The sequence below is a fragment of the Parasteatoda tepidariorum genome, chromosome 3 (genome assembly GCF_043381705.1).
Source record: "Parasteatoda tepidariorum isolate YZ-2023 chromosome 3, CAS_Ptep_4.0, whole genome shotgun sequence".
NCBI classification, from domain to species: Eukaryota; Metazoa; Arthropoda; class Arachnida; order Araneae; family Theridiidae; genus Parasteatoda; species Parasteatoda tepidariorum.
The window spans coordinates 94,261,035-94,288,529 of NC_092206.1; the positions used below are offsets into that span (position 1 = coordinate 94,261,035).

General features: G+C 28.1%; 1 protein-coding gene across 1 annotated transcript; it reads right to left on the minus strand.

Moving 5' to 3' along the window:
• On the minus strand, positions 1 to 27,294 carry LOC107451731 (chromatin remodeling regulator CECR2). The gene is made up of 14 exons (XM_043054843.2): positions 27,154 to 27,294; positions 24,612 to 24,700; positions 24,416 to 24,522; positions 22,086 to 22,260; positions 19,373 to 19,482; positions 17,559 to 17,612; positions 17,053 to 17,260; positions 14,819 to 14,908; positions 13,778 to 13,916; positions 9,494 to 9,893; positions 8,225 to 8,274; positions 6,281 to 6,354; positions 1,812 to 1,875; positions 1 to 156 (listed from the first exon to the last, which is right to left on the minus strand). The coding sequence occupies exons 1-14, from the start codon at positions 27,158 to 27,160 to the stop codon at positions 152 to 154; spliced, it is 1,572 nt and encodes a 523-aa protein (XP_042910777.1). The 5' UTR covers positions 27,161 to 27,294; the 3' UTR covers positions 1 to 151.
• Positions 27,295 to 27,495: the final 201 nt, after the last annotated feature.

A 27,495-nucleotide genomic window follows, 5' to 3' on the forward strand; every position in this document is an offset into this window, starting at 1 on the left:
TGCTTTAAAACAGTCTTTATGGGTAACAAAAACATGATAAACAAAACTGTTGAATTGGAAAACACACGAACAAATTCATAGAAAATGCAGGAAACAAAGACCAAACTTCTTAAGAGTGTAGTTTTACATGAATGAGTCAGAAAAATTAACATTAATCTGGAAAAACAATAAACAATTGAAATTTATACAATTTTGATTAACTTAGGTCATTAATCCAATTTTAAAACTATTATAAATAACAATTTATACACAACAAGGTTAAGGTTTTAGATGGGATAGAAAGGATTTACTAAACAAAACTTTATAAAAACTCTAAAAATGTTCAAAATTGTCAAAGTCTTTGATGATTGAATGATTAAAACTATCTAACAGTGTTCTAGAAATGTCTAAAAACTGTTTCTAAAAATTATTGGATGATTAAAACTGTCTAACATTGTTCTAGAAATATCTAGAAACTGTTTCTAAAAATGATTAAATTGTCTAACACTGTTTAAAATTGCACAAAAGTGCATGTATCACAAATCTATAATGTATAAAAATAGTTAAAACACTTAACTTCAAATGCAATTACAGCTCATTTAAAAAGCATTGCATTTTAAAATTAATTTTTACTTATTTTTAATGTAAAATATTGGTTTATTTATTATTTTGTTAATGTATTTGTAATTTAAAATATTTACTAATGTATTTTTCAGATTTTAATATATTGAATCACATGGGATATAACTAGCATAAACTCAAATTATAACTAAAAAAAACTTTTGAACTCCAAGTTCATAATAGTTTTGAACAATTAAAACAAAATTCTTTTTTTTTTTAGAATATATTTTAAAAACGATATTTCGAACTAAAATTTACATTTGGCCATTTTCAGTGTTCAGGATCATTCCCATAAAATCACAATGCAATACCTATATTTACAATTATTTGTAAAACCAAATTTATATCTAAAAAAATTAAATTGGTCTGTATAATACATTGAATATGTAAAATGTATTGAATATATAGTTTGAATTGAATTATAATTTAACACCACCAATAATTGGATCACAGTTCAGAGATTTTGAAACTGTAATCCAATTATTGATTTCAGTAATAAAAGTTTCAGATAAATATTTATAATTTACTGATAACAAGTTTAAATAAGTTAGCTTGAATTTAATATAGTAGGGAACCGATTATCCGGAACAATCGGGACCATCGCTATTCCGGATAACTGATTTTTCCGGTTTTATGAATCGCTACAAAAAGCCGTTTTTTTTATTGTTAAACCCAACTAAAAAAAAATAATTGGAAATAATCTTAAAAAGAAGAAACGATGAAGCAATACACTAATGATTATTTTCAAAATGATGGTAAGGTAAACATCTTTCAAAAAAAAAAGAAAAATCCTGAAATCTTATGAGGAAAAAAAAAATTTTTTTTAAAAATGGCTGGAAAATTTATGGAATTTCTTTCCGGTTTTTTGGTTTTCCAGTTTTCTGATTTCCGGAAAACGGGTTTTGCACTGTATAAGCTTTTTTTTTATCTTTATAAAATTATTCAAGTGCTCTATAAATTTAGAAATAACATACTCGGTGCAATAGATAAGATACTCTATTTGTCTTTGTAAAATTTATGGATAATCCAATAGACTAAATCTGAAAAATTTTATATATTGAATATATCAAATTTTTGCAATTTTAAGTACTGTTTAATCAATGACAGAAAACAGGTGAAAAAATTGACACATTTGGCAGAAATTGGGCACATTTGAATTAACTATGAAATTTATTCTAACAGTTTTATGCACAAAGAGGTAGGAAACTTACTTGATGCTTGTTTCGTAGCTGGTTTGAGAATATCAATTTTTATGTAGTGTTGAGGCGCAACGCTCTGAGAAGAAAAACAGTTAAAAGCAATTCACAAAATGCAAAAAAAAGAGCACAAAAAATAAACAGAATAACAATAATTTTGTAACAAGCTAAAAAAAATATTTAAAAAATAAAAGAAAAAAAAGATACATTAAAATTAGTAGGTCTGTGTAAATTGAGTATAAAATAAAACCAAATACTGTCTGTTTATTACGAGATGAGTCCCATAAAGTAGACTTGCTTATGGCAGTTGCTAATGGAAACAAGATATTCCACAGCATTGGAAGGTGTTGTTTTTTTTTAATATTTACAGAGATGCCAACTTGCTCCGGACAGCAAATATATTTTTTAAAGTGGTAGTTTATCAATTGTTATTCTTGGATTAATGAATTCAATTTAGTAGATTTTTATCCACCAGTATTTCTAAATAATTCGTAGGGTTACATAATTCACCACTTTATAGTACTTATGTCATGCGGCACTCGTGCCATACCTTTTAAAAAGCAAGCAAAAATAGCCAAATGTTTGCAAAATATACTTTGAAGTTATATAGTGTTTTTTAAATTATTTTGGAGTGTCCAGAGCAGTTGGCATCTCTGTATTCATTTACATCCTTGCTATAAGGACACTCAACTGCCTTATGTCACACCTAAATTATAGTGAAATATTGCATTTTGACAGCAATCCCTAGACAACATGTTTAATATTAAGATTCCATTTCGTTATAGACATTTTACCTCCAATTCTACACACTACAAAAAGTTTAATATTACCAGCAAATATGTAAAAAAAAAGAGAGAAAGAAATATTTCTAAAAACAAAAAAAAAGTAATTTTTTTCCAAGAGGATGTTTTTAATGTTTTGTTGTCAATGCTTTAACTAAAAAGAATAATAGTTAATTATAAAAATGATTTATGATTCTAAAAGGAATAAAGAAGAAAAAAATTTAAACTTAAGTTTTAAATCTCCTTGTAATGGATGCAGAATGCAAGGAATTTAAGTCACGTCAACAACAACAAAAAATTTAAGAAAATGCGACAATTACAGTACATCCTGGTGTATAAGAAAACTTTTTAAACCCCCAAACTTTCACGAAAATTAGGATTATTAATGGAAAATGTTTCAGACTTAATAATTTTTTATGTTTTTTAATCTTAGAAATCTTCATAATTGATTTTTTTTCAGCAGTCAATGTTTACACCAGATATGCCGGAAATTTGCTCTCTCATAATCAAAAATAGAGGATTGACTTATACAACCGGTCAACTTATAAAGCAGAATATGTGTTTTAAATATGCTGCCTTAGTTTGGTTGTTTTCAATCATTTTTGAAATTTATTGAATATTTTTTTAACCTTTTATGTCTTTAAGTTCCATTTTCTTGTTAAAATAAAATCAGTAAACCATTTGCAGTATAACTTACTGCAGAACTACTGTTTATTTAACGATATCCAATGGAACCATTTGATTTGCTCAAAAAATACATGAATACATAGAATAAAATTTATTGGAAAATTCCAGAATTAATATATCTGAGATTAAGATTAAATCCCACATAAACAATCTGAATTGAGCTAGATTTCTATTTCTTAGTAATAAAATTAAACATTAAGTATTGTAGGTAGTATTATATGTATTTAAACTCCAATAGGAAATGACAACTCACAGAAAGGGCAGTTTTTGATTATGCTTTAAAAAAAAAACATTTGAGCCAGGGGTTTTTGGGCTTGTGAATAGGTCAAAAACCCTGATTCATACCAATAGATGAGACTCAGAAAAAAAGGCTAAGTGCTAGGCCTAGGATTGAGTGCTGTATCACAATTATACTATTTTATAAGCACCATTCCAAAAATAAAAATAAAAAGCCGAATACCACATAATTTTGACACTAGAAAAAGATAAGGATTCGGTATTAAGAAGTACCAGATTTAAATAAATGCATAGAAATCAAGTCACATTAATGAAAAGTATTCAATCACAAGAGTTTATATACCAAGAGGATTAAAAGCACTTTATTTAATTAGTACAGTGAAACCTCACAGGAGCGACCACTCTCTGTTGCACATTAAAATGGTCATTAATGGAGGGTGGTCGTTTTTAGGGGTTGCTTCCATTGACTTCAGAATGTCATCGAAGGTACATGATTTTTTGCAAGCGACTTTAATTTTACTCATTGTCATTTTCATGGTACAGAAATGCCACTTGTGTTGGCGTCATGAAAACCAGATCGATAAATAAAATTAAAAAGACCCTTTGCTGATGTAATTGTGAGTAAAAACAAATGTATCAATTTTGAATGATAGAACACTTTTTAAATAAATAAACAATTATGTTTTTTGCTTTAGATTACATTTAATTTTATATAATTAAAATTTATTTACTTTAAAAATGTGAGATTTGTTTTTTTGAGTTGCTTAGTTTTTTCTAAAATAACCTTTTTTTTCTTCCTAATTTAACTTTTAACTCTAAAACTAAATGATTGATAGCATCCTCTTTAGAACACTCTGATAGCAACATGAAGTTGTCAATCTCTTTCAGGGATCGTCAAAAAAAAGCTCTTTAAATAAAAGCTACTTACAACTTTTTTCATGCTTAAATATTAATTATGTTCAAGTAGTATGTTTACGCTTTTAGGATCGTTTTTCACAAGAATTCTAAAAATATATATTAAGAGTAGTCATTATGAAACATCCTGCGATTGTTTAAACGAAAAAAAATTCTAAATTTACAAAGAACTAACTATATCTTATTGGAGAACTTTATTTCATGCAGAACAAAAATCAAAACAAGTTGTGTAATAAAAATGAAAAGTTTAAAGTTAAATTTAAATTGAGGTTTCCCTACCTGCTTTTATAAAATGATTTCCTCTGCAGCAAAAGAAGAAAATAAACAGTATAGTGACATAAAAATTTTTTCGTTATTCGCATGCACATACATCTTAATGTATATAAATATATTTTATCATATTTTTTAAACATTAAGAGAAAAACATACTTTTAAAGCAAAACAAGAATATACTTTAAGTACCAAGAATAAAATTAATTAGCATGTTTTTTCATAAGCCAAATAATTCTCATTTGTAAAGAACATAGAAGAATTTTTTTAAATGGTCAATTCTTAACACTAATAATTGCAGAAATTTTTAACAATCCTCTTCTGACACCTTAATAACTAATAATCTCTTTTTATATTATTTTCATTTTTTTTTCTTCACACTTATACATTATTTTCACTCACTGTTCTTCGACGCATTTTTTTCATCAAATTTTACAGTCCCTGAATCGTAGTTCAAAAGTGTTTTACAGAGAAGCAAATGGGCTCCATGAGGCACTCAATTCATGGGCTCCATGAGGTAGCACAGAGAGCAAAAAAGATGCGTTAAGATGCCAATTGGGAGAAAATACTCGCCCAGGCAATCAATATAAGAACCACAGTTATTGAAACATCAAAATGTCTGAATTATGCTTGGGTGTATGTTCGATTTTTGTCATTCTTGTTTTTTTATATTCCTCTATTTTTACTTGAATCTTCTGGTATAATTCTGCTTAAATTGTTTATTCAGATTTAAAATTAAAAAAAAATATATTAAAAACTAGACATTAACCCATAAAATTTTTAAATTGAACCAACATTTTTTTTCTGATTTAATTTAAAAGATGAAAATTTGGCACTTATTGGACACAAAACTTTGGCAATCACAAAATGGAGCATATAACTTAATTTAACTCTGTATATGGTGTTAATAATATTTCTCAATGTTAATAATAATAATTTCTAAAACCCAACAGATGGCGCTCTGCACAGCAATGTAAAAGGATTAATTTTATTCAGCTTCCTTATTTGGCATTGTAGTATTAACATCAGACCTTTTTCGTTATTTAATACATTTTCTGTTGAGAGTGTTTTGTTATGATTTGAACTCTGAGATCATCGTATTTAACATATTGTATACTCTGTATAATAAAGCAAAAATAAAAGCGAATAAAGCACAAATAGAAGAATAGAAATGGGCATACTCAAGATTTGGCTTTGTAAGCAAGATTCTACTTTAGTGTCTACACACATTTTGTATTCTGACAAAGAAAGGAAGTTCTCCATAGAACTAAAAACTATAGTATGTCATTTATGTATCTATATGTATGTATGTATCTATATGTATCTATCATGTATGTATCTATAGTATAGTATATACGTTAGTTGTGCTTTATTCACCCTATCTTGCTTTATTACATGACTTTAAGTTTGAGAGCAAAATTTTCTCATTTAGAAATTATCTCAGACCTATTTAGTATCTAAACTATACACCAATTTCAAGCACAATTATTATTTCAATAATGTTTTACTTTACTAATGAAGTATTACTAATGAAGTTTATTTTAGTGATAAATCTGCAAATAAGTTCAAAAATAAGTAAAAAGCATTACTTACAGTGTAAGAATTACCATTGGGCGTATGATAAGACTGGCGATTATGGTTTTCCTTTTGTGTCACAGAGTTTAAACCTTTAAAAATAATTTTATTACTTTAATTAAATAAGTAAAAAAAATAGAGATATTGCAATAATCAAACACTTCAAAAAAAAAAATATTTGAGAAAATCTGTTAGGAATTTTATATGGTGACTTGAGTAAGCTTTTTGACACTTCATTAGAATATGCAATCAAAAATTTTCTATCACCTTTCAATTTTCTAAACTAAATAAAGTAGCAATTAGTTTAAAATTTATTTTGAATTTTTGATAAATTATAAGAAAACTACACACTTTTAAAAGTGCAAATATACCCTTAAAAATTTCTTAAGCACTGAAATTTTTCTATATGAAATTTTTGTGAATTTGTGAATTTTTGTCTAATATTTAAAATTCAGATAAACAAATAAAAGAAAATAAGCAAAAAACCTTGATTGACCATTCTCATGGTACCATTCATTGTGAATGACAAATATGGGAATACTTGTGGGTCTACTCAATTATGTTCAAAATACTTCACACTTGCCAGTTTTCAGAGAGGAACGGATTGCTGTATATGAAGTATTAAAGGATCTCCTTAAAATTAACTACTTCAAAACAATTTTTTATACTAATACCCAAGCAGCACCAGTTATGATACACACCTTAAAAGTATAGCCTGCCATATATTCAATTTTCATAAGGAATCAGATCTAGTTTTTCATTGGATTCCTTTTTAAAGCTAATCTAAACCAGGAGATTAAGTCCCACCACTATAAATTATCAAGTATTAACTTTAACAGGGGTGATTGTGAGTCCAAGACAAAATTCCGGAAAATTTCTTAAGTTTAAAAAAAAAAAAAAAAAAAAAAAAAAAAAAAAAAAATAAAAAAANACACATAGCTAGGATGACCTGGAGAAGTAATTAAAATTTACAAACACGTCTTTCTTTCTTGAGTTTATGATTATAACAACTATTTACTGATAAAAAATGAATATTAATCATGAATATAAGCTTATAAAGTATCTCACTGGCTCTCCCTTACAAACAAATAAAATAAACTGTGTTTTTAAGTTCCACCTATGAAAATTTGATTTCCGGAAATTTCTGTGATCAATGATTTTTTTAAACATCTGAAAATCTGGATTTTTTCTGGAGCACAATCAGCCCTGCATTAACTTGAAAACATATGAAATATAATAAAGTGGTGGACTTAAAAATTAATAAAGTTTTAATATGCATTAAAATGTTTAATTTAAACGATTATGTACTCACGGCAAAAGAAAAATCAGTAAACACATTTGTTTTGTTTTCATGTAAATACAGAAAATTCCCCATTATATCAAAGGCTTTAAGGTCGTAAACAAATGTTGGCATTGGTCTCAATTCCATTTTGGCATCTTCATCAGAATCTCTCTGCTTTTCTACATTTTCTGCAATCTTTCCTTGAAACTATAACGCTACAAATTTCAACATTTTCATGAGATGAAAATGTTAAAATGAAATGTTTAATTGGTTTTCCTAAATATTGACAAATCCTTATTTTCTTCATTACAAGCAACAGGAGTTACTCTTTTTCTTCTTAAAACAAAATAAAATCGATTTTTTTTTCCTTTTTTTTTAAAATATTGATAGACATTCTGAATAGAAGCAGGAATCTGCTAAGTTCAAAAACAATTTAAATGGGTATTACTAATATTATAAGAATGGCGTTTGTGATAGAACCATTTAAAACAAGATGATACAAATGGAAAGACAAAAGATGTGAGAATGATACATCAAGGTTCAACTGTACTTAAAAAACTTGCAAAACTACTTTCAAAAAAATTCACTTTGATATAAAAAGTATTTTCCTTAAATGCATTCAATTTCATAATTATAATAAAACATGCATATTTAACTGAGAACAACAAATATATATTTACCATTTAATTTAGAAACTTTGTAATTACCAGCTTCATTAACCCTTAAACGCCTGAAACAAAGAAGTCAAATTTAATGGGGAAAAAAAGGCACAACAAAAGTGGAAGGTAAAATAAGCAATAGCATGATAATTTCACAATAGGTAATAAATCGATACAGTTTACAAACAGAGTATTTCTGGTCATAGCACCAGATAATATAGAATATTAGCCGATGCTCAGAAACATTAATATCTTCTTTGGAAAAGGTAACATTTTTAGCTCATTTTCTAAAAGAAGGTTCAATGTTAAATTGGTTAAGGAGAAGCTGTATTTTTCAGATATACATCAAAATTTCACACAAGCTAACATATTTTGGTTATCAATCCACTGTACAGAACATATTTACCACTAAAATTGAAAATAAATTTTTAAAAATATATGAGTAAGTACTAAAAAATGTCAAAATTTTTACTTGCGCTGCTAGGATGTTTGTCAGTGAAAGTCATAATTAAACTAATACAAACAAATTAAAACTTAAAAAAGCACGAACATCTTCATAAAAAAAAGAGAAAAAAATTCAGAAAAAAAATAAATTTTCATTTAATTTCAATTTAATAAAAAAACGATAAACTAAGATTAATTTTGCATGTTCTGATTCAAGTTATTAAAAGAAACTTATTACTGCATGTTTGCAGAGATAAAACAAAACACCAAATTGATATACTAATATTAAATATGCACGTATGTAAATATATATACATACTACCCTACAATAATGGAAGAGACACTTTCTCATGAAGTACTAGAATTATTTTGTAACTTTACAGTTCTTTAGTTCATGCGATTTTTCATACTTTGAAATAAGGTTTGAAGCTTTCAGTGGTTTGAGGGGCCGACAATAAATTAAGAAAGGAAACTGGTATTTTTAAACATCCTATGCCAGAAAATCTAGCAATAAGCTGGTAACTTGGCCCTTCAAACCACTGAAAGCTTTAAAAACATTATTTCTTTTACAGGCAGACTTGTCCTGTTTTGTTTCTATTATATATTTTGAATAATAAACTCTTTGCAGCCTTCAAGTCAGGGACAGGATAATGAGTGGCAGTTGCTACTCCACATGTGTGCCGCTAGTGGCCCCTTTCTCTTAAATACTATAATTAACTATTATTAAGATTAATGATACATGAAATAATCGATCTAATTTTAAAATTCCATACCAAGCAAGCATACAATGCTTCAAACTTTGTTTTAGGTAGATCTTTTAATGTAAAAATAAAAATATACCCTTACTTTCTGCTGATATCTTCACTGGGTGCAGTTTGCAGAATGTGAAGTCTCTGCCCTTTTGTATCAATAGTAGAGTTCCATTTAGTAAGATCATATGTGTGAATAACATCTTGCTGAATATAACTTCTACCATTAGTGTCTTCTGAATCACAGTCCGACTCTTCCTCGTTGTCCGATTCACTTTCATTCGATTCATTCTCGTCCGAACAAGATAACTCTTCGTCGTCACCCTCATCTTCTTCAGAAGCTGATGACTGCTCATTATGGTCTTTTTCATCGCTTTCATTTTCTGAATAACTTTCGTCTGAGTCGTTCCTTTGATCATATTTAGAATCGTTTGAGTCCTGATAGTCATCGACAAAATTTTTCAGCATACCTCTTTGTGCAACTCTTTTTGCTCTTTCTGAATATAAAGAAAATAAACCATTTAAACAAAAGCTCATTACTTTATCAGAAATAAAATATTATACACTGCGCAAAATAAAAAAAGTGAACAGCCTGTAAAGTTTTCTTTATCTGATGATCGGTATTATACTCTGTTGTAGGTTGAGAAAAAACTATTGTCCCTATGTAGAGAGCCTGTTTGCATCTAAGTGTACGCCAAATGGATACCAAGTGAAAATATATATCAACATCGCCAACTCTTCAAACGACATTGCACAGCGTTCCTTTTGCTTAGTTTCTTAAATCGTGTAAAATGAGGAACACAAAACTTATTGAATAATCAATTAACAGGTAATGTGAATTAATAAAAATAATACTTAAAAATCTTAAATAACATATGCCTTTCTATTCACCTTTAAAGAAACTCAACTGATAAAAAGAATAATAAATATTGTTTCTTGCAAACTATTTTCTTCCACAGCGAAAGAAAAGTAAAAATTCTTTATCTCGCATTTGATTTGTTAAATAGGCATGTCAGCTTAAGATGGATCAATTTTAAAGTTCCAAATCTAATACTCTTACACCGTCATACAGTTATTTCTTTTTTCCATAAGGAATGTTATTATTTATGAAAATATGACGGGATTACAAAGTCTTAAGACTTCGAAACTATAACCTTTATTTAATAATTCTGTGATATACATTGTAAAAGATAGCACAAATTAAATTTCTGCTTGACGTGCTTAACTTTTAAAAGCTTTTAAATTGTTTTAAAGCACATTTGTATGATATGATAACGAAATAAAAAACAAAACTATATGAAGTCACAGATGATTACTTAAATCCTATACTGCAATGGTCTTTTCTTAACTTGCAACAGAGCACAGCTGGTTCTAGGGCATAATCTTAAATCTGCTAATTGACGAGCAGATGATATACTATGACATGAAAACAGACACAAAAGAGCACCTTCTCCGAATAATTCTTTTGACAGATTTTGATTCTTGACCCTCAAAAAAGGGAGGTAGCCACAATCTAGAAGAGTACTAATAGAATCTAAAGTTTGAACACCTTAAATTCATTTGACAACACACTTAACACCTAAATTTTGCAACATCTTGAAAATTTTTGCATAAAATTATAAAATTTGCTTCTACAAAATAACTTCGTGTTAAAAATTGTTTTACATATTTTTTCCTTATTTTTAATTATTTGCAACAATGGTGAAAAATATTTGAATTATAAAGGGTGAAAATTTTTATATCATTTCAAAGTTTCTAATTTTAACCAACAAATTAGAAAATGTATACAAAATCGGTAACAATTTTTGAATTATAAAACTTTTATATTTACGATTTTTTAAAATTTGGTAACTTAAGAAATATTTTATTAATTTCACTCAAATTTTGTATTTTATCATTTAAAATTACATACTTTAACAAGGAGTAAAAATATGCATGCATTACAATTCAAAAGATTTGCAACTATGCCAAAAATAAAATAATTATTAAAAATTATTTTATATGGAAATTAACTTTGAGTAAACAGCTGTATATTTATATGCAAAAAAAATTTTTTTTTGATTTGCGTAACAAGTTTATGAGACATGGCGAAATACAAAAAAAAGTGAAAGTAATATTCTCCTGCCTCAGTTAATGGGATCGTATTTTCCAGATTACAGCTACTTCCCCCCTGTTTCAAGGGTTAGAAATCCTAATCTGCCGTTAAGAAATATATATTACACTTATATCTTTGATTTCATAACTTAAAATATCATCTGCACAAATTAATTAGCATATTCAACACTTTTGCTGCAGATGTGTGCCGGCAAGAGACAAAATTCTTTGCTAACAGTTTGTGTCGATACAACAGATGCATATTATCATCCAACTATTTTTGAAGAAAACATATTCTTTAGCAACAATAACACGTTGATAATTTTAAAAAAATTTATACGAGCCTTTTAAAAACTAAAATGGTTGCTAAAAATAGACATTTAACTTCATCGATTATCACTTTTCAATATATACAATATAACCACCTGTACTTGGATAGCAGTAAACATGTTAAGGTTAGACACATCCCTCATACAAACAACCATTCATTGGGATTGTGTGTTTGCGACCCTCAAACCATTAAGATTGAATCCCAGTATATAAAAAGTCTGATCATTAGATCAAAAGTTATTTACTTATATTATAGTTTAAAATTCACTTCTTTTTTTTGTGTGTGGGATTGTGTGTGTGACCCTCAAACCATTAAGATTGAATCCCAGTATATAAAAAGTCTGATCATTAGATCAAAAGTTATTTACTTATATTATAGTTTAAAATTCAATTTTTTTTTTTTTTTTGAACATTGTACGTGAGATTTTGTTTATCTATAAGAAAATAAATGTCATACACAACTTTTTGCTTACAACTAGAAATACTGGTGGAACAAGAAAATAGGCTTTAACATGCTTGTATATTCTTTGTATATTCTAAAAGGTAAAATAAAATGTTTCTGCGGCTCGTCTTAATGCATAATCTATTTTTTTTTAAATAGTTTTTTCTTTTACTTTGTTTAAAAATTATGAAATTTCAAAACAATGAAATTTTAATAGCATGTCAATGGTTTAAATAAATAGTTATTTTATTTAGATAATTATTGCTTTCCGAAAAACGTTGATTTAAATTAGAATTCTTTAAAATGTAAGTAATTTTTAAGATTTGAGAGAAATTTTAAAGTATAACAACTAAATAAAGTATAACAACTAAAGTTTTGAAATAAAATAGTTTATAAATTAGTTTATAAAAAAATAATTTTGCATTTAATAGAAAACAATGAACTTACATTGTGATTGTTAAAAATTCATTTACTATTTTGAAAAAAAATCAACATAGCAAGGTTTTAAGAAAAAAACCCTTCGATACAGAAATTAAAATTAACATTAGGTGGATATGTAATTGCAAGGGGAAAAATATTTTTCTTATAAAGCAAGGTTTCTGAGATATCGAGGGTATACTGTAATGCAGCTATGTCATTCTTATACATAAAATAACATTTATATGTGCCACTAAAAAAATAATAAACATGATTTTTTTTTAAATAAAAATTATCAAGATATAGGACAAAATTACAGGTTACCAGTGACCACAGGGCAAATTAATATAACAAATGATTATGACGATTAAAAAATTGTCTGCAAATCACTTTTTTCGTCGAAAACTCACATCATGTGCATTTCATTTTCTTAAAAATAAATATTTAATTATTATAAGATAATTATGAAGTAATATTCGGAAAATTATTTTAATTCCTGCTTGTTTCTTAACATTTTTCTTCATTTTAGAAAGGAAACACATTTTGAGAAATGCTTCAAAGGAATTGCCTTACGTTACTATGATCAAGATTCTTTTCTTTTTTTTTTAAATCATTTGAAATCTTTAATTTTTAAAAAAGTGACCACTGTTAAAAATGCTACAACTAGCCAGTGTAGTGTATCTACCACTACAAAAATACAATTCCAATTCACTAGTATGTAAGACATGTTAACTTGATTCTTTGTTGGGGTACTTTTTCATAGATGAAGGTTGATATTGCTGATGACTACTATTCCCACAGTCAGTAGCAAAATTTCCCCTTTTGTTACTCCTAATAAATTTCCAAATTTTTTTGAAAAAGTGGCCACTGTTTAAAATGCTACAACTGGTCAGTAGCAAAATTTCCTAATTTTGTTCCTAAGATATTTTTAAGCATCTTAAACTCTAATGAATTTATTTTCCCTAATTTTCAATTGCTTTTTTTAATTGAATTCTCACATTTTCCCTGACATTTTACTTATTCTTCCAGATTTCCCTGTTCCAGCACAGACAAAGAAATGGTTTTAAAAAAAAACTGATAAAATATGTGAATGTATACCTTCAATAATTTTACTTCTTTCTTCTGCCCTTTTTCTTCTGTCTTCTTTTTCCTGAATCTTTCTTAAAGCAGCTTGTTTGGAAAGTTCTTTTTCTTTTTCCCTCTTCCTCTCCTCTTCAGCTTCAGCAGCCATTTGTTCCTTTAAAATAAAATTACTTATAACTCTTATAATGATGGCCATAAAACAATTTTCTTATAAATTTAAAATGTCCTTTTTTCTATTTTTGAAATTTCACTCTAGAAGCACTTTCTCTTTAACCATTTAATGGCCATACACATAAGAAATCTATCAATAGTTTCCATTGTAATAAAAAATAAGGTAGCCACTCTCTAGACAAATTTAAATTCCGTCAGATTTTCGGAACGAAAGTGAAAAAAAATTCACAAATTGTTCTGATTAAAATTTATATAATTTAAAAATTCACATATTTACATGCATTTAAAATTTAAATCAAAAGAATGAAACCAAAATCACCATGCCTAAAATTTTAATGATATTAAACAAAAACATTTTTATGATTTCTATTAAAATTTTTCAGTACTAATTTTATTACAAGCTTAAGGTGGATAGAAGTTGGTTTTCAATAATGTTCATTATCCATATGTTAAGAAAACTGTCATTGTATGTTGTCCATTAGAATTGTTCATAATAAAAATAAAAAAATTATTGTTTACTAAAATAGCACTGGTGACAAAAAATAAAACTTGGTAAGTTTCAAAAGATGGGTCACATAAAAAAGCCTAATAATATATTGAAACACTTGATAATGTGCAAACAGAGTTTACATTCCTGAGTACAATTTCCTTATTATAAAGACTTCCATTATTCCAATTCATAGTCTCTTTAGTTCCGTGCACACGTTATTTTAACACCCAATAAAACATCTGCACTGAACCTTTCATTCTAATATAGTGGCCAAATTTTAGTCATTTGATTCAGAAAAAGTGTTTAAGAAATTATTAAAAGCATTGATGTTACCAAAATAGAAAACTAATAAATCAAACAAAAATCTGTAGAAAAAAATTATAATCTGAACATACTTCCAGTTTTTTTGCAGCCTGCACTTTACAGATTCTGGAAGAAGTCCGCTTTGGAGCTAATTCTAACAACCTCTTCCTCAAAAGTCGCTCCTGAAACAAAACACATTGTGTTAGGCACTTTGAATCAGAAATACAATATTAAAATCTTCCTAACATTAAATCTTATTAAAATTTTAAATGCAATTTTAATCAAGTTTAAAAAGTTAAAGCAAATAATTATAGGGTAATTTTCCAGAAAATTAATACAAATATTGCCAGCACTTTTAACTTCTTAAAAATAAATACAAATTGTAATATAAATACAAATTGAGATATTGGATTTTTAAATCTCGTAAATAAGAATTGCAATGTACGATATTCAAATCGCGTGAATAAGAATTGCAGAGCACAAGTTATAAATAGGACTGGGCGATATTAGAAATTATATATCGTGATGCATCGTCAGTTTTGCATCACGATATAGCGATGTATCGCGATATAGTATTTTTGAATTTCANGCAGAGCACAAGTTATAAATCACGTAAATATGAAAAGCTATGTTTGATATTAAAATCGCAGGAATAAGAATTGAAATATTAGCAGATTCCGGGCTCGTGGCTTCTAAAAGGCTCGTTTGAAGCAGGGACGTCTTAATTACGAAAATACTGACAGCCGAGATTCTCTCAGAATATCATACCTGTATATCAACAACTCAAAAGAAAAAAAAGNAATGTATTACAACAAGAGATATGTCTCGATACATCGATTTATAGCCCAGTCCTAGTTATAAATCACGTAAATACGAAAAGCTATGTTTGATATTAAAATCGCAGAAATAAGAATTGAAATATTAGCAGATTCCGGGCTCGTGGCTTCTAAAAGGCTCGTTTGAAGCAGCGACGTCTTAATTACGAAAATACAAGCTATCTGGCGGGCGGGGGAAAATGCGGAAAATCTTCTGCGCATAAAAGCAGAGAAAATAGCTAAAATAAGTAAAAATGAGGAAGGGTTGGCAGCTATGTAGTTTTAATTTTCCCCTTATCTGTGAAAATCGGAAATAAATATAATTATTTTAGTTCATCAGCCGAGTTTTCTGAAAATGAGGAACATTTATTTTTAAAAAAAGTGAAAATTTTAGATAATCGGAGTTTTCGATAAAAAGACTGAAATTCGAGATACAAAAGCGAGCAAAGTTGAAATCCGCTAAAAAGTGGAAAAATCTTATCCCTGCATATTAGGAATCATCAGGACGTCGACAAGTCTGGAAAATAAATTTTTTCAGACAATAGATCTGTAAGATCAACATACATTAAAACATGCACGATTTTAAATAAAGCCAACGAATCACTCCTCATCTGGGTCCTGTCAACATATTTAGTAAAAAGAAGATTTAATTCAATCGTAAAGCTTCTCACAAAACAAAGAAGTAGGTTGAACATTTGCTTCGAAGGAAACCTAAGAATAAATCTGATGAACATAAAGCCTCATAGTCAGGCTTTAACTGAAATCCACCAAGCATAAGGCAGTCATTGAAGAGGTAAAATTGAAGAACTTAACTTTCTAAATATTAATTTTTTCTCCCATTTTAGTTGTTAACGTTTTCAATTTTTCCAGATTACACTATTAAAAAAATAATAAATTTACTCTAGTTTCAATTATTTTGCTTCAAATATCACCTCTTTTTAAAAATAAAAAAAAATTGAAGGCATGCACATTTTTTTAAAAAAGATTTTCCACAGTGACTGGATAAAATTACTTCATGATTTACATTTTAATTTAAATTAAATTCAGATAAAATTCAAATTTATTGACGCTCACTTGCAACAATGTATGGGGTTTTTTTTCAAGCAAGAAGAAAAAAGGGGCGATAAATGTCAGCCAACGTCTGCATGGGGGTGGTGAGCAACAAACGGTTGGGAAACACTGATTTATAACTACTTGTTTTTTGCAAATGGCTTATAAGAAAAAGCAATGAAGGAGTATCATTATCTGGGACAAATGTAAAAATGAGTTTTAAAATAAAATATCCTAATACCTATTTTACCAAAAGATATTTATTAAATAATTACATACAATAATACATAGCATTACTATTTAACAAAAAAAGAAAAACTTTTAGAGTCTGTTAATGAAAATAGAGTAAAAAATGATAATCTACATAATTGAACTATCTTTAGCAGGTCCATTCTTAATTTCTTTGAATAATCTCCTTCTAAATAGATAAATTATAAAAAAATAAATCACACAACACTTACCTTTTCATTAACAATTTTTGTGATGTTTTCAAGATAATGTGTCTTAATTTCTTTAGCTAATTCTTTTTCACTTGCATTTTTGCTCTTTGAAAACTTCTGAGCCAGTTTTTCCCAATCATTCAAATTAAAACACACTATTGACCAGGGGATATCACTAGGAGGAACAACAACAGGTTTTATATTCCGAGCACCTTGACGTCTGCTGCCACTGAAATATGCGTAACAATTATTTAAACTGGATTGGTAAACTTGTTACCAATTTAAATTAACCAAGTAAAGACTGAATGAAGTTAGTCTTAAAGTCACAAAGCAATCACAAAGAGTTTTCCCTTCAGTGCTTTTAATTTATTTAAAACAAAATTATACTTTGGAATTAAGAATAAAACTCAGTTTGAAATAGCATCATGATTAAATATTTTTTAAAACTAGAAAGTAAAGTAAAAAATAAGCAAGCAAATAATCAATTAAATAGAGAGTAAAAAGAAAAAAAATAACAAAACACTTACTTTTTTACAGGAACATTTTCAACTTTCTTTTTCTTTGACAGGGAATTCTGCTTCCTATTAACATAAATATAAAAACATAATAAAATGGCTTTAAGAAAAAATAGGAAGCATAAACTGTTCTGAATATATATTTTAAATAGTGAATAGAACCATAAGGCTATAACGTACGGTTGATTATTGAAATATTTTTAAAATTAAAATATTTTTAACATTTTAAGTAGTGAATAGAATTATAAGGCTATAATGTATAGTTGATTATTGCAATATTCTGAAAATGAATATTATGTATGGTTGATTATTGTAATATGTTTAAAATCAATATTAATTATTATTGGTTATTGTAAAATTATCGACTTTTAGGAAGACATTATTGTAATAAGCTCTACATTCATTTCCAATCTTATTGACTTTAAAATGACCTATGTCTACTTTTAATACAACACAGTTCATTGTAAACTATAGCTGACAATAATTAATATATCGAAAATTATTATTCTTATCGATTATTGCAATGTTGTAAAAATGAATATAAAGCATTATTTATTATAATATTGATGAATGAATATAATATATTGTAATAGTCTACTTTTAAGAAGACAATATTGTAGGAAAAAGTTTTACATGCATTTTTAATCATATTGGCAGTTATAAACTACTATGATCTGTGTTCACTTTTAGTAAGACATAGTTCATTGTAAGCTATAACTGACATCTGTATATGTTCTGTAAATTAAAATAAATTTGATAATTTATTTTCAACATTTTTAAATAATATCGAAATTATGTTATAACTAAATTAAGTTAAAATTGAACTAAAATTACGACATAGCTTGTAAATTCAGTAAAATAATATAGATTTCAGAGATTCTCAACACTTAAAGAACTTTTAAAAACCTGTAAAACTTTGTGTTTTAACTTTGAGAAATATTATCAAAATTCTACTGTAGATTTATAAGTCGTGGTGATATTGGGATGCAAGGCTAAAGATGCATTTTAGTAGAGGGGGTCTGCAACCCTTTGATGAATTACACTAGCAACTCAATGTAATTTTTTAAGGTAATGGTAGTAAATTAGTAACACAATCCTACATTCTTTTTTAATTGTATTAAACTTATTTCGAAATTTTTATAATTGTTTTTTTTTTAAAAACAAGAAAAAAAATCGTCTTTTTCATAAATAAAATAGTTACAAAATTGCTAACTATAAGTAATTGTATGGCTTTTTTATTAGCATTTGGTCACACTCAGTTTTTTTATGTGATTTCAACAGGAATCAAATATTTTATTTAGCCTCACGTGCAAAAAAGTTTATATTAATTTTAGGAAAATTAAACTAGCTTGGGAAAACACTAAAAGTCAATTTACTAACTGTCAATATATGTATGTTTAATCTATCATAGCAACTATAAGAGTAATCATATATACAGATAAGTAAATGAAAGTTTTTAAGTCCATAATGCTTAAAAATTCTGAATAAGGGGGTGATTCCACTTTGTTAAAGGGTGAAAAATCAAAACAAACCTAAATCCTGATTTTGCAAAATCCTTGCTTTTTCATAATTTTTCAAAACTTCTACAATAAGTTATATTTCTAGCATAAGAAAATTGATACAATTTTTATTAATCACCTATTATGAAAACCAATATTACTTTAATTTCGAATTGCATGAAAGCAATATTAGCTTTTTACATAACATCATATTGAATATCGTTTCTGATATGCATGCTTACTCACATTTCATTAAATAAATGAATTAAAGCAAGATCATTACTGAAAAATAACATTACTAACATTGCAGCAACTAATAATACTTACGCAGCATTTAGACTTTCTTTATAGAGGCGCTCATCACTGAAATACCAATAGGAATATTTTTCACTGTCTTGACCAATACATTTTGCCTGCATATGCTCAGCCGGAATGTCCTTCAAATACAAAAACAAAATTAATTCAAAGGGATAGTTTTAATTATTTGCACGACAATTAAGCACCTTTACTAGGATTCCAAGTTATTTCTAAGTTACATAAGCATTTGAAGTTAACAGGCACAAGCTAGCTAAAAATAGGAAAAAGAATATGAGATAAAAGGAAAATTTTGAAAGAAAAAACACAATTTTGTGTGCAGCAAATGTATTAACTAATCTTTTTGTTTTATTACTTTATTAACAAAAGATATGAAATAAAAGAAAAAAATCAGAAAGGAAGAACTTTACAACAAATCAAAAAGCCTATTTTGTATGCAGCAAATTTATTACTCAAGATGGTTTCTTAAATTCCGTTGTTTCTAATGCCACATGCTAGCAAGTCTGCTTGGTGAAACCAAGAAAATTTAAGGCAAAAGGTGTGTTTCTTATTTCCTAGTGGCACCATCCATGGCTAAGAATCAGACTTCAGCCACACACACGTCACAGCCTGTTTATAGAGCAGACCGATTCATTCATCACAGATCATAATTTTGACCAGAGAAATATCAATCCCCATTCAGAACCCACAGAAGTATTGATTTGTGACGGGAACGTGGAGGACTTTGTGACCCGACAGATTTAACATGTCCCAATCACCCTTTACTACACAGTGAGTATTCGGCCGGTGTATATCAAACTCACGACCTCTTGGACATGGGTCTAATGCCCAAAGAACCAGGCTATCCCAGCCTTGCTTAAATTCTACTTTACGGTAGCAGAAGTATTCACTTTTATGCTTTATAATAAGAATTAACATCAAGTTTCTTAAACTTTTAACAAGAGCACTGAATGATGTTAAAATATCAACTGCTCAAAAAATATAGCATCTGAAAAAGATTCAAGTTATTTTGTCTACTTAAATAAGATTAAATTACAACTATTTAAAAATAAAACAATTGAAATGTGTAAATTTGCCAAGACCAACAAAGAAAAACTGACCATACAAATCTCAGTTTAATTTACACAGCATTTAAATTGAAGTTTTTTAGTGAATGACTCCCTAATAAGCCATGCAACAAAAATCAGAAAGACCTGCATCTGATTACAAAATGAAAATTGATTTTGAGTATTTTTTATAGACTTTGTAAAGAGCAAGATAGAACAGTTTTGGTGGTGTGGTTAATTAATGTCATCAAAAAATCTCAGAAACATAAACTTTTTTTTTTTCAAAAAAAAAAAAAAAGGAAAATTTTTGAATTTAAGAATGAACCTCAAGTTAGAGTTAAGAGTAATATTGTGAAGGGGAGCTTTTTATTATAAACTAGGCTCAAAATGATTACTTCAGAAAATGAACACAGCTCAAAAAGTGTGTTAAGAAAATGAACATAACGAAATATGCGAAATACGCACCCCTTCAATCGTCAACTTAAATTAAACAACTAAACCTACCTACCTCAACCTCGTACCTGCTTTATTAAACACTACGCATAATCGTTACATACATCAGTCAAAGTGGCTGGATATATTACAGGTACAACTTTTCACATAATTTCTTTGCATTCAGAACACAAAGGGATAAAGTGCTTTTAAAAAATCTAAACTCATAAAATGCCAATTCAATATTATAAATTTATATCACCCATAACAACCTTGTAGAAAAAACTATTGACTTTTAATATCTTTTCAAAAAATTTTATTTCAAAAAATGTACGAATTAATTCAGGCAAATGGGATAACATTATGAATTTATTTGAATATGTTAGTTCATTCCTTTAAAAAAAAAATTCATAAGAGAAGTTGAAAAAAATGGAATAAAATTCTATGCCCATTTTCTTAAATTGTGATTTTGAACTGTACCATCTATACTTCTGGGATATAATTATTGTTTTTAGTGTGTTTTGAAGCCATTTGGCTCACAATGAGATCATTATGTTTTAAGACACTCTTGAGTAGTACTTCTTGTATACACACATTTGTCATCCGATTAATTGTGTTTAAAAGAATCATCATTTGAAGACATTTCAATATATAAGAATTGTTATTTGAAAAAAGAATCAATATGAAACACTTCTTACATTGTTAACAATATATCAACTTCAAAGTTACTAAATGACAATTTGTAAAAACTTAATCTCGCTGTTGGAACAATACGCTGACACTAACGTATGATGGTGCACAGCTTGGACCAAGAATAAACAGTAATAAACAAGTAAAAAAAAGGCCAAATCAGAACTGCCAAAAAAGAGAGTTCTTTCTAAGCCTAACAACCATGTCACCTTCTTTAACAAGACATCTCTAAATAATTAAAACAAATTTTCACCTCAAACTCACCAGAATTACTTAATATCTTATGAAATACAGCAGATTTGAGCACAGAAATTAGATAATTTATTTCTTTTATTAAAAACAAAACTATCTGTTTGAAAATATCGCCTCGCAGAATGAGCTGTAGTAAGAAGCTGTTTACTTTCTAACCGGAAGTACATCAGGTAAAAAATTGTAGTGGTATTGTAGTTGTTTACATTTATATTGAAAACACCATCCAAAAAAAGCACCCACAATAAAATTTGCAAAAATTATTTGAAAATATAAGATTATTTCGAGATTGCGTGAAAATAAATTACCTTAATTAAGTCTTCAGCAGCTGCAACATCCAGTCGAATGTGACAGAGTTTAAACAATACTTCGACCTTTAAGCGAGGGGTCAGTGAATGGAAGGAAGAATTATTTAGAATGTTCTCCTCTTCATCCAAATTACCATCAAATAACTCTTTCAATTTTTCTTCCCAGTTGAAACTTCTGCAAATAAAAATTAAACTGAATTTTGAGTCTTCAAAATAAAGTGACAGAGCTTCAAAAACCAATAAGAACGCATGCCTACAATACCATTATAAGTTTTAACTAAATAAATGTGGAAGTTTATGTATGATGAAAAATTTATTGAAAATTCCTAATGACAAAGGATTCTACATTTGAACTTTTTAAAAAAAAAATTATGAAAGTAGTCTATGTAAAAAAGGATCCCAAACAATTGTAACTTTATGCTCACAATAAATAAAAAAAAATATTAAAATAATTTGTTAAAAATTCAACAAAAATGAGTTTGTATTCTAAAAAACAAAAAGTCATCTCAAACTACCTAGCAGAACAATTTTTTTTGTTTAGAACAGTAAACAATGGGTTACATTAAAATCAGTTAATAACTCAATAAATTATTGAATTAAATGACTACTTTTATAACTCGGAGCTAAATATGCATTGGTTATTCACTACAAATTAAAATTATTAATTTCAAAGTAGTTTTGATACTTAAATTAAATTTTACCACATCCTTTCAATAAACCTTACACCTCCCATGAAGTATTCAATGCCCACAAGGGGGCAATAGTACCTAAACTTGGAACTTATGCTCTAGAGCAGGGATCGCCAAACTTTTTAGATCATTGACCCCTACATAATTTTTCGAAATCTCCATCGACCCCCACAAAAGTAATTTTCAGTTAATTAAAATAAAACTCTATTAGATACTGTGTTTGTACATTTATTTTATGATTTTAAACATTTATTAAAGTAATAGTACATTGTGTAACAATAGTTTTATGAAAAATATATTAACATTGAAATCTAAATACCTTATTTTTAAATAATAAGTAATTATGCATAAGTAGACATACTAAGTAAAGTAACGAAAGATTTACTACTTCTTGATCAATGAGATGGGTGTGCCTGGTGTTTTTTGCAAGGTTCGCTATATTGGGTTCAAAATTGGTCAATTTAAATTTTCGTCAAAATTGGCCAATTTTGTAATTTTTGTAAAAAAACACAAAGTGTGCTATAGTTTTGTCGCGGGCTGTACTAATCCATATTAATAATGCTTACATTCTTTTTTATGCATTGATAATTAAAATTGATAATTAAAATTGATATCTAAACTAAACGAATGGTTTTATCGAAACAATAACTAATTATCCAAAGCTATAAAAGTTTTAATAATGACACTGCAAATATTCAACACAGTCTGCAAAGATAGCTGAAACTACGTATGATATTTGCATTTGTAACGTCAATGCTCGTCACACGTGACATTTGGACAAGCGCACATATGCATATGACTTATAAACTGCGCTGAGTTCGTGCCACTGCTCGGTGGTACGTAAATACTTGTTTCACCCCAATAAATACACGTTTATTAATTTATGTTTTATAAAGAAACTGATATTGAGTCAATTATAAAAAAAATTCACAAATTTTACATACTTAATGAGGTATGTGTGATTTGCGTATTGAGAACTGTTTTTTTTTCCGACCCACAATCGATCCTTCCGATTCGGATCGACCCCCATTCGCCCCCCTGTCTCAGATCGACCCCCGCTTTTGTTAAATAGATCCCTGGGGGTCTATATAGACCACCTTGGCAACCTCTGCTCTACAGTAACAATGCTTGACACTAATGTAAGAGTTTAAGTGCAGATTAACAATCTGGCACTAGAGCTGTAATTGACATATGGTATTTTAATGCTGCAAAAGGGTAGTATACACAAACATCAAGTGTTAAAACTGAAAATTTCTGACATTTTTAATAAATTTTTAGTTAGTATTACTACTTTGCAATAAATATGTTTGCATTTTGTACATTTTCATAAAGTTTCGATGACCAAAAAGTTCTTTATATAACCTACATAAATTAGCATTTTAAAAATTCTTAATATTTCTGTTTAAAAAAGAAATGCAAGTAAAAATTCTATTAATGCTCGTAACTTTAGAACTAAAATATTCCCTGTGCTAAGTATCATGTTTTTAGTATCTTAAGCTATAAAAATATTGTGGGCTCATGCAAAATTTTAGCATTATTTACTGCCTTGTAGTTTTAGTTTTCTTTTATAAAGAAACAAACAATTTACACAAACGAGCAAATAAATGAATCTTTTGCTTAAATCTTTGAAGTTATATTTACTTCACTTCTCCTTCATCATAGCAACCTTCCAAAAGTTTAGTAATCAATTGATCCAGTGATATTGATATTTCTGGATCCTGCATGTTAAGAATAGCTGCTTCAAGTTCCTGGAAAAAAAAATGGAATGACATAATTTGACTAATAAAAATAATATAAATTACTTTAAATATATTAAAAAATGGCAACAGACACTTACCTCAACATCAAAGTATATTAGATTAAATGCTGCCCGAAAAACTGAGCAGAAATGTGTAATAGCAGGCACTTCCCACCAACTTTGAACGTCTGTTGAAAAATAATAAACACACAATGATTAATACAGTATAGATGAATTATATAAATGAAAAAATAATTTAGTTATGACTCAGTCTTATTTAATAATAATTCATGCATTGAAGTAGTCAAAAGTCTAAACTTTGTATTAGTATCAAGCTTATCTACTTATACCTAATCAATTAAGTTAAATGAGATACATAAATGCTATGTTTACAATAAACAAAAAAACCTTCTGAATAACTTTTGTTGTAATGATAGAATGTCAACATAATAAAAAATAACCTTAAGAGTTGTAATGTTAATTGATTAACAACAGCATTGGCTAACTCACATTATTTGTTACATTTAAGAATTTGTTTACTTAGGAGACATTTGTTTCTACCTCGATTGATAATAGTGTGATGGCTTGCAAGGAGACAAGCTGTTGCATTGCACATTAAGAAATCAATATATATTTTTAATTTTATTAAGTTTAATATTTCTGAAGTAAACTGTTGGCATCAAATTTAAGTAGATTAGGTTGAAGTTAAAAGCCCGGTGTTCAGTATCTTCTCTCTCACATTCTTCTTTGGAGCTAACCTTGTAACTAACAGTAATTACGTCATCTCCAAGTCGAGTTCTGCGAACAGGACTTTATGGTGAAAATAAAAGGATTCAAAATAATGGACAAATGATTTTCCATTTGAAAGAAAAATGAGTATAACAGGGATGTGGAAGTCCTCTCCAAAAGTAACAGTGTTAATTGTCTGTCAAAAAATTCCACAGAGTCACAGCTAAAATCTATGTGCTTTTAGTGGATATTGGCAAACAATTTACAACCTCGTAAGCACAATAGCAAACCAGGAATAGTGGATCCATAAGTAAACTTACCAGTACATATCTCACATAGCTCACTGAGGTTTTAGGTGATGCTAAATTTTAGTGGAGCTGAGTGATTGTCTAGTTAAATACTCTCTTAACACGAAATGGGGATGCTTCTGAATTAATACCTATTCCCGCCAACTATTGTGAAGGCGTCATAGGGATTTTGAAGATGCAAACATTTTATTTTTTTTAAATATGTCAAGATTTGTGCAAAGCTCCTTACTCCCGAAATGTTTCCTTCCCTTTCTTTTTTAAATTCTTTGTGCGAGCTATTTCCCTAAAGTCACCAAAACTGGACAATTATTTAAGTTTGAGAAAGGACATGGAAATCTTTCTAATGACCCTGGACATAAATCAAAGGGGATGTTGGCGCCACACTCGGTTATGGCTACGTTTATCTATTTAATTTGGAGGAAAGAAGAGCTCCTGTTGTTTTTTGTTCTGTTATAGTCGGATGTCTGCATAATGGCGTCATTCATCGCTTCATTAATAAATTGTTAAATAGTTATCGTTTACCCTTAATTATTCGTCATACAGTCCGCTTATCGACCCCCTCAACAGGGGATATTTCCGCATCGTGATCTGTCGCACCAACTACAATCGCAAAGGTGCCAAATAAATTTTAAACTTTCAAATATTTTCTTAAAAAATTTTTTAGATGCTTGCCCAGGGGGTGGATACGAGTTATACCTTTCATGTTAATCCCCTTCTGTGATATTTTTTCTTAGTTTCTCGAGTGGAAGCTGCCCGGAAGTTGCCAAGACTTAGGGATAATTCTACCACAAGATGGAAATCTCCCCAAATCACAGTAAAAATTTAATACATAATTATGTAACAAGCATTTAAAATAAGTTTCTGACAATCCGAGAATTAACTGCCAAATAACGAAAAGAAAAAAAATTTCTGCATCTTTTAGATAAATTTACGAAAGATCAATCACTTGAAGTTATTATAATAATAAAAAAAACGATGCAATATTAGCCATAATTTTATACAAAACACACTCCTTCTGAAGGTACGTTAATTGCTGCAAATACAAGATTATTTGAATTAAACAAAGTAAAAATTACAACAGAGACAAGCATAATTAAAATTGCATTAATACCTTTAAGATGAAACATCAAAATTAAAGAAAACATAGAGTGAAAATGCAATACAATAAAATTATAAAAAGAGATAATTGAATTATATTAAAGAATATAGCCTGAAAATACCCTTCAACAATAATGACATTTACAAAATCAAAACGCGTCAAAGGAAAATTTCAACTCTCGTAAAACTGTAATTCAATATAATGAAGTTGAGAAAATGCATAGTAATTTATGCATAGTCAATTGCAATGACATTTACCGGCAATAAGATTTTAGGGACAATAGGTCATACTAGTTTTTCAGGCTCAGGTTATGGAAAAAGAATACAAAGTCAAATAGCTTGAGCGAAGAACATGAAACATTAATATTTTTTTAGAGAACTTCATCTTAATTTTATCCACTACTTGAACTAATTTCAATTTTGACCTCTTATTCGAAAAAGCGTGCATGTAATTTAATTAGGAACTATTAAATACGCAAAAATTAATTTTAAAAAATTTCAATTACCTTCCATTGATTAAGAAATTCTTTTAAACACCCAAGATTAAAATATATTAATATGACAATCTAACTTTTTTACAATTTACGCACAACTTTTTGCACGAAATCAAAACTCAATACCAATATTGCCAAAACCTTTTTTCTTATAATGGTTAATTAAATATCTGCACGCATTTAACAAATATATTCTTGAGTGTTTTTGTTCAGAAACACGCAGTATATGATTTTTATCGATCAAAAACCCATTTTTCAATTCTTTTATACTTCTTTTATCTTGTATTAAATCTCTTTTTTATAATGAATAGTTGTATTTTAATATATATGGTGACATTACTTATTTCTGAAGTG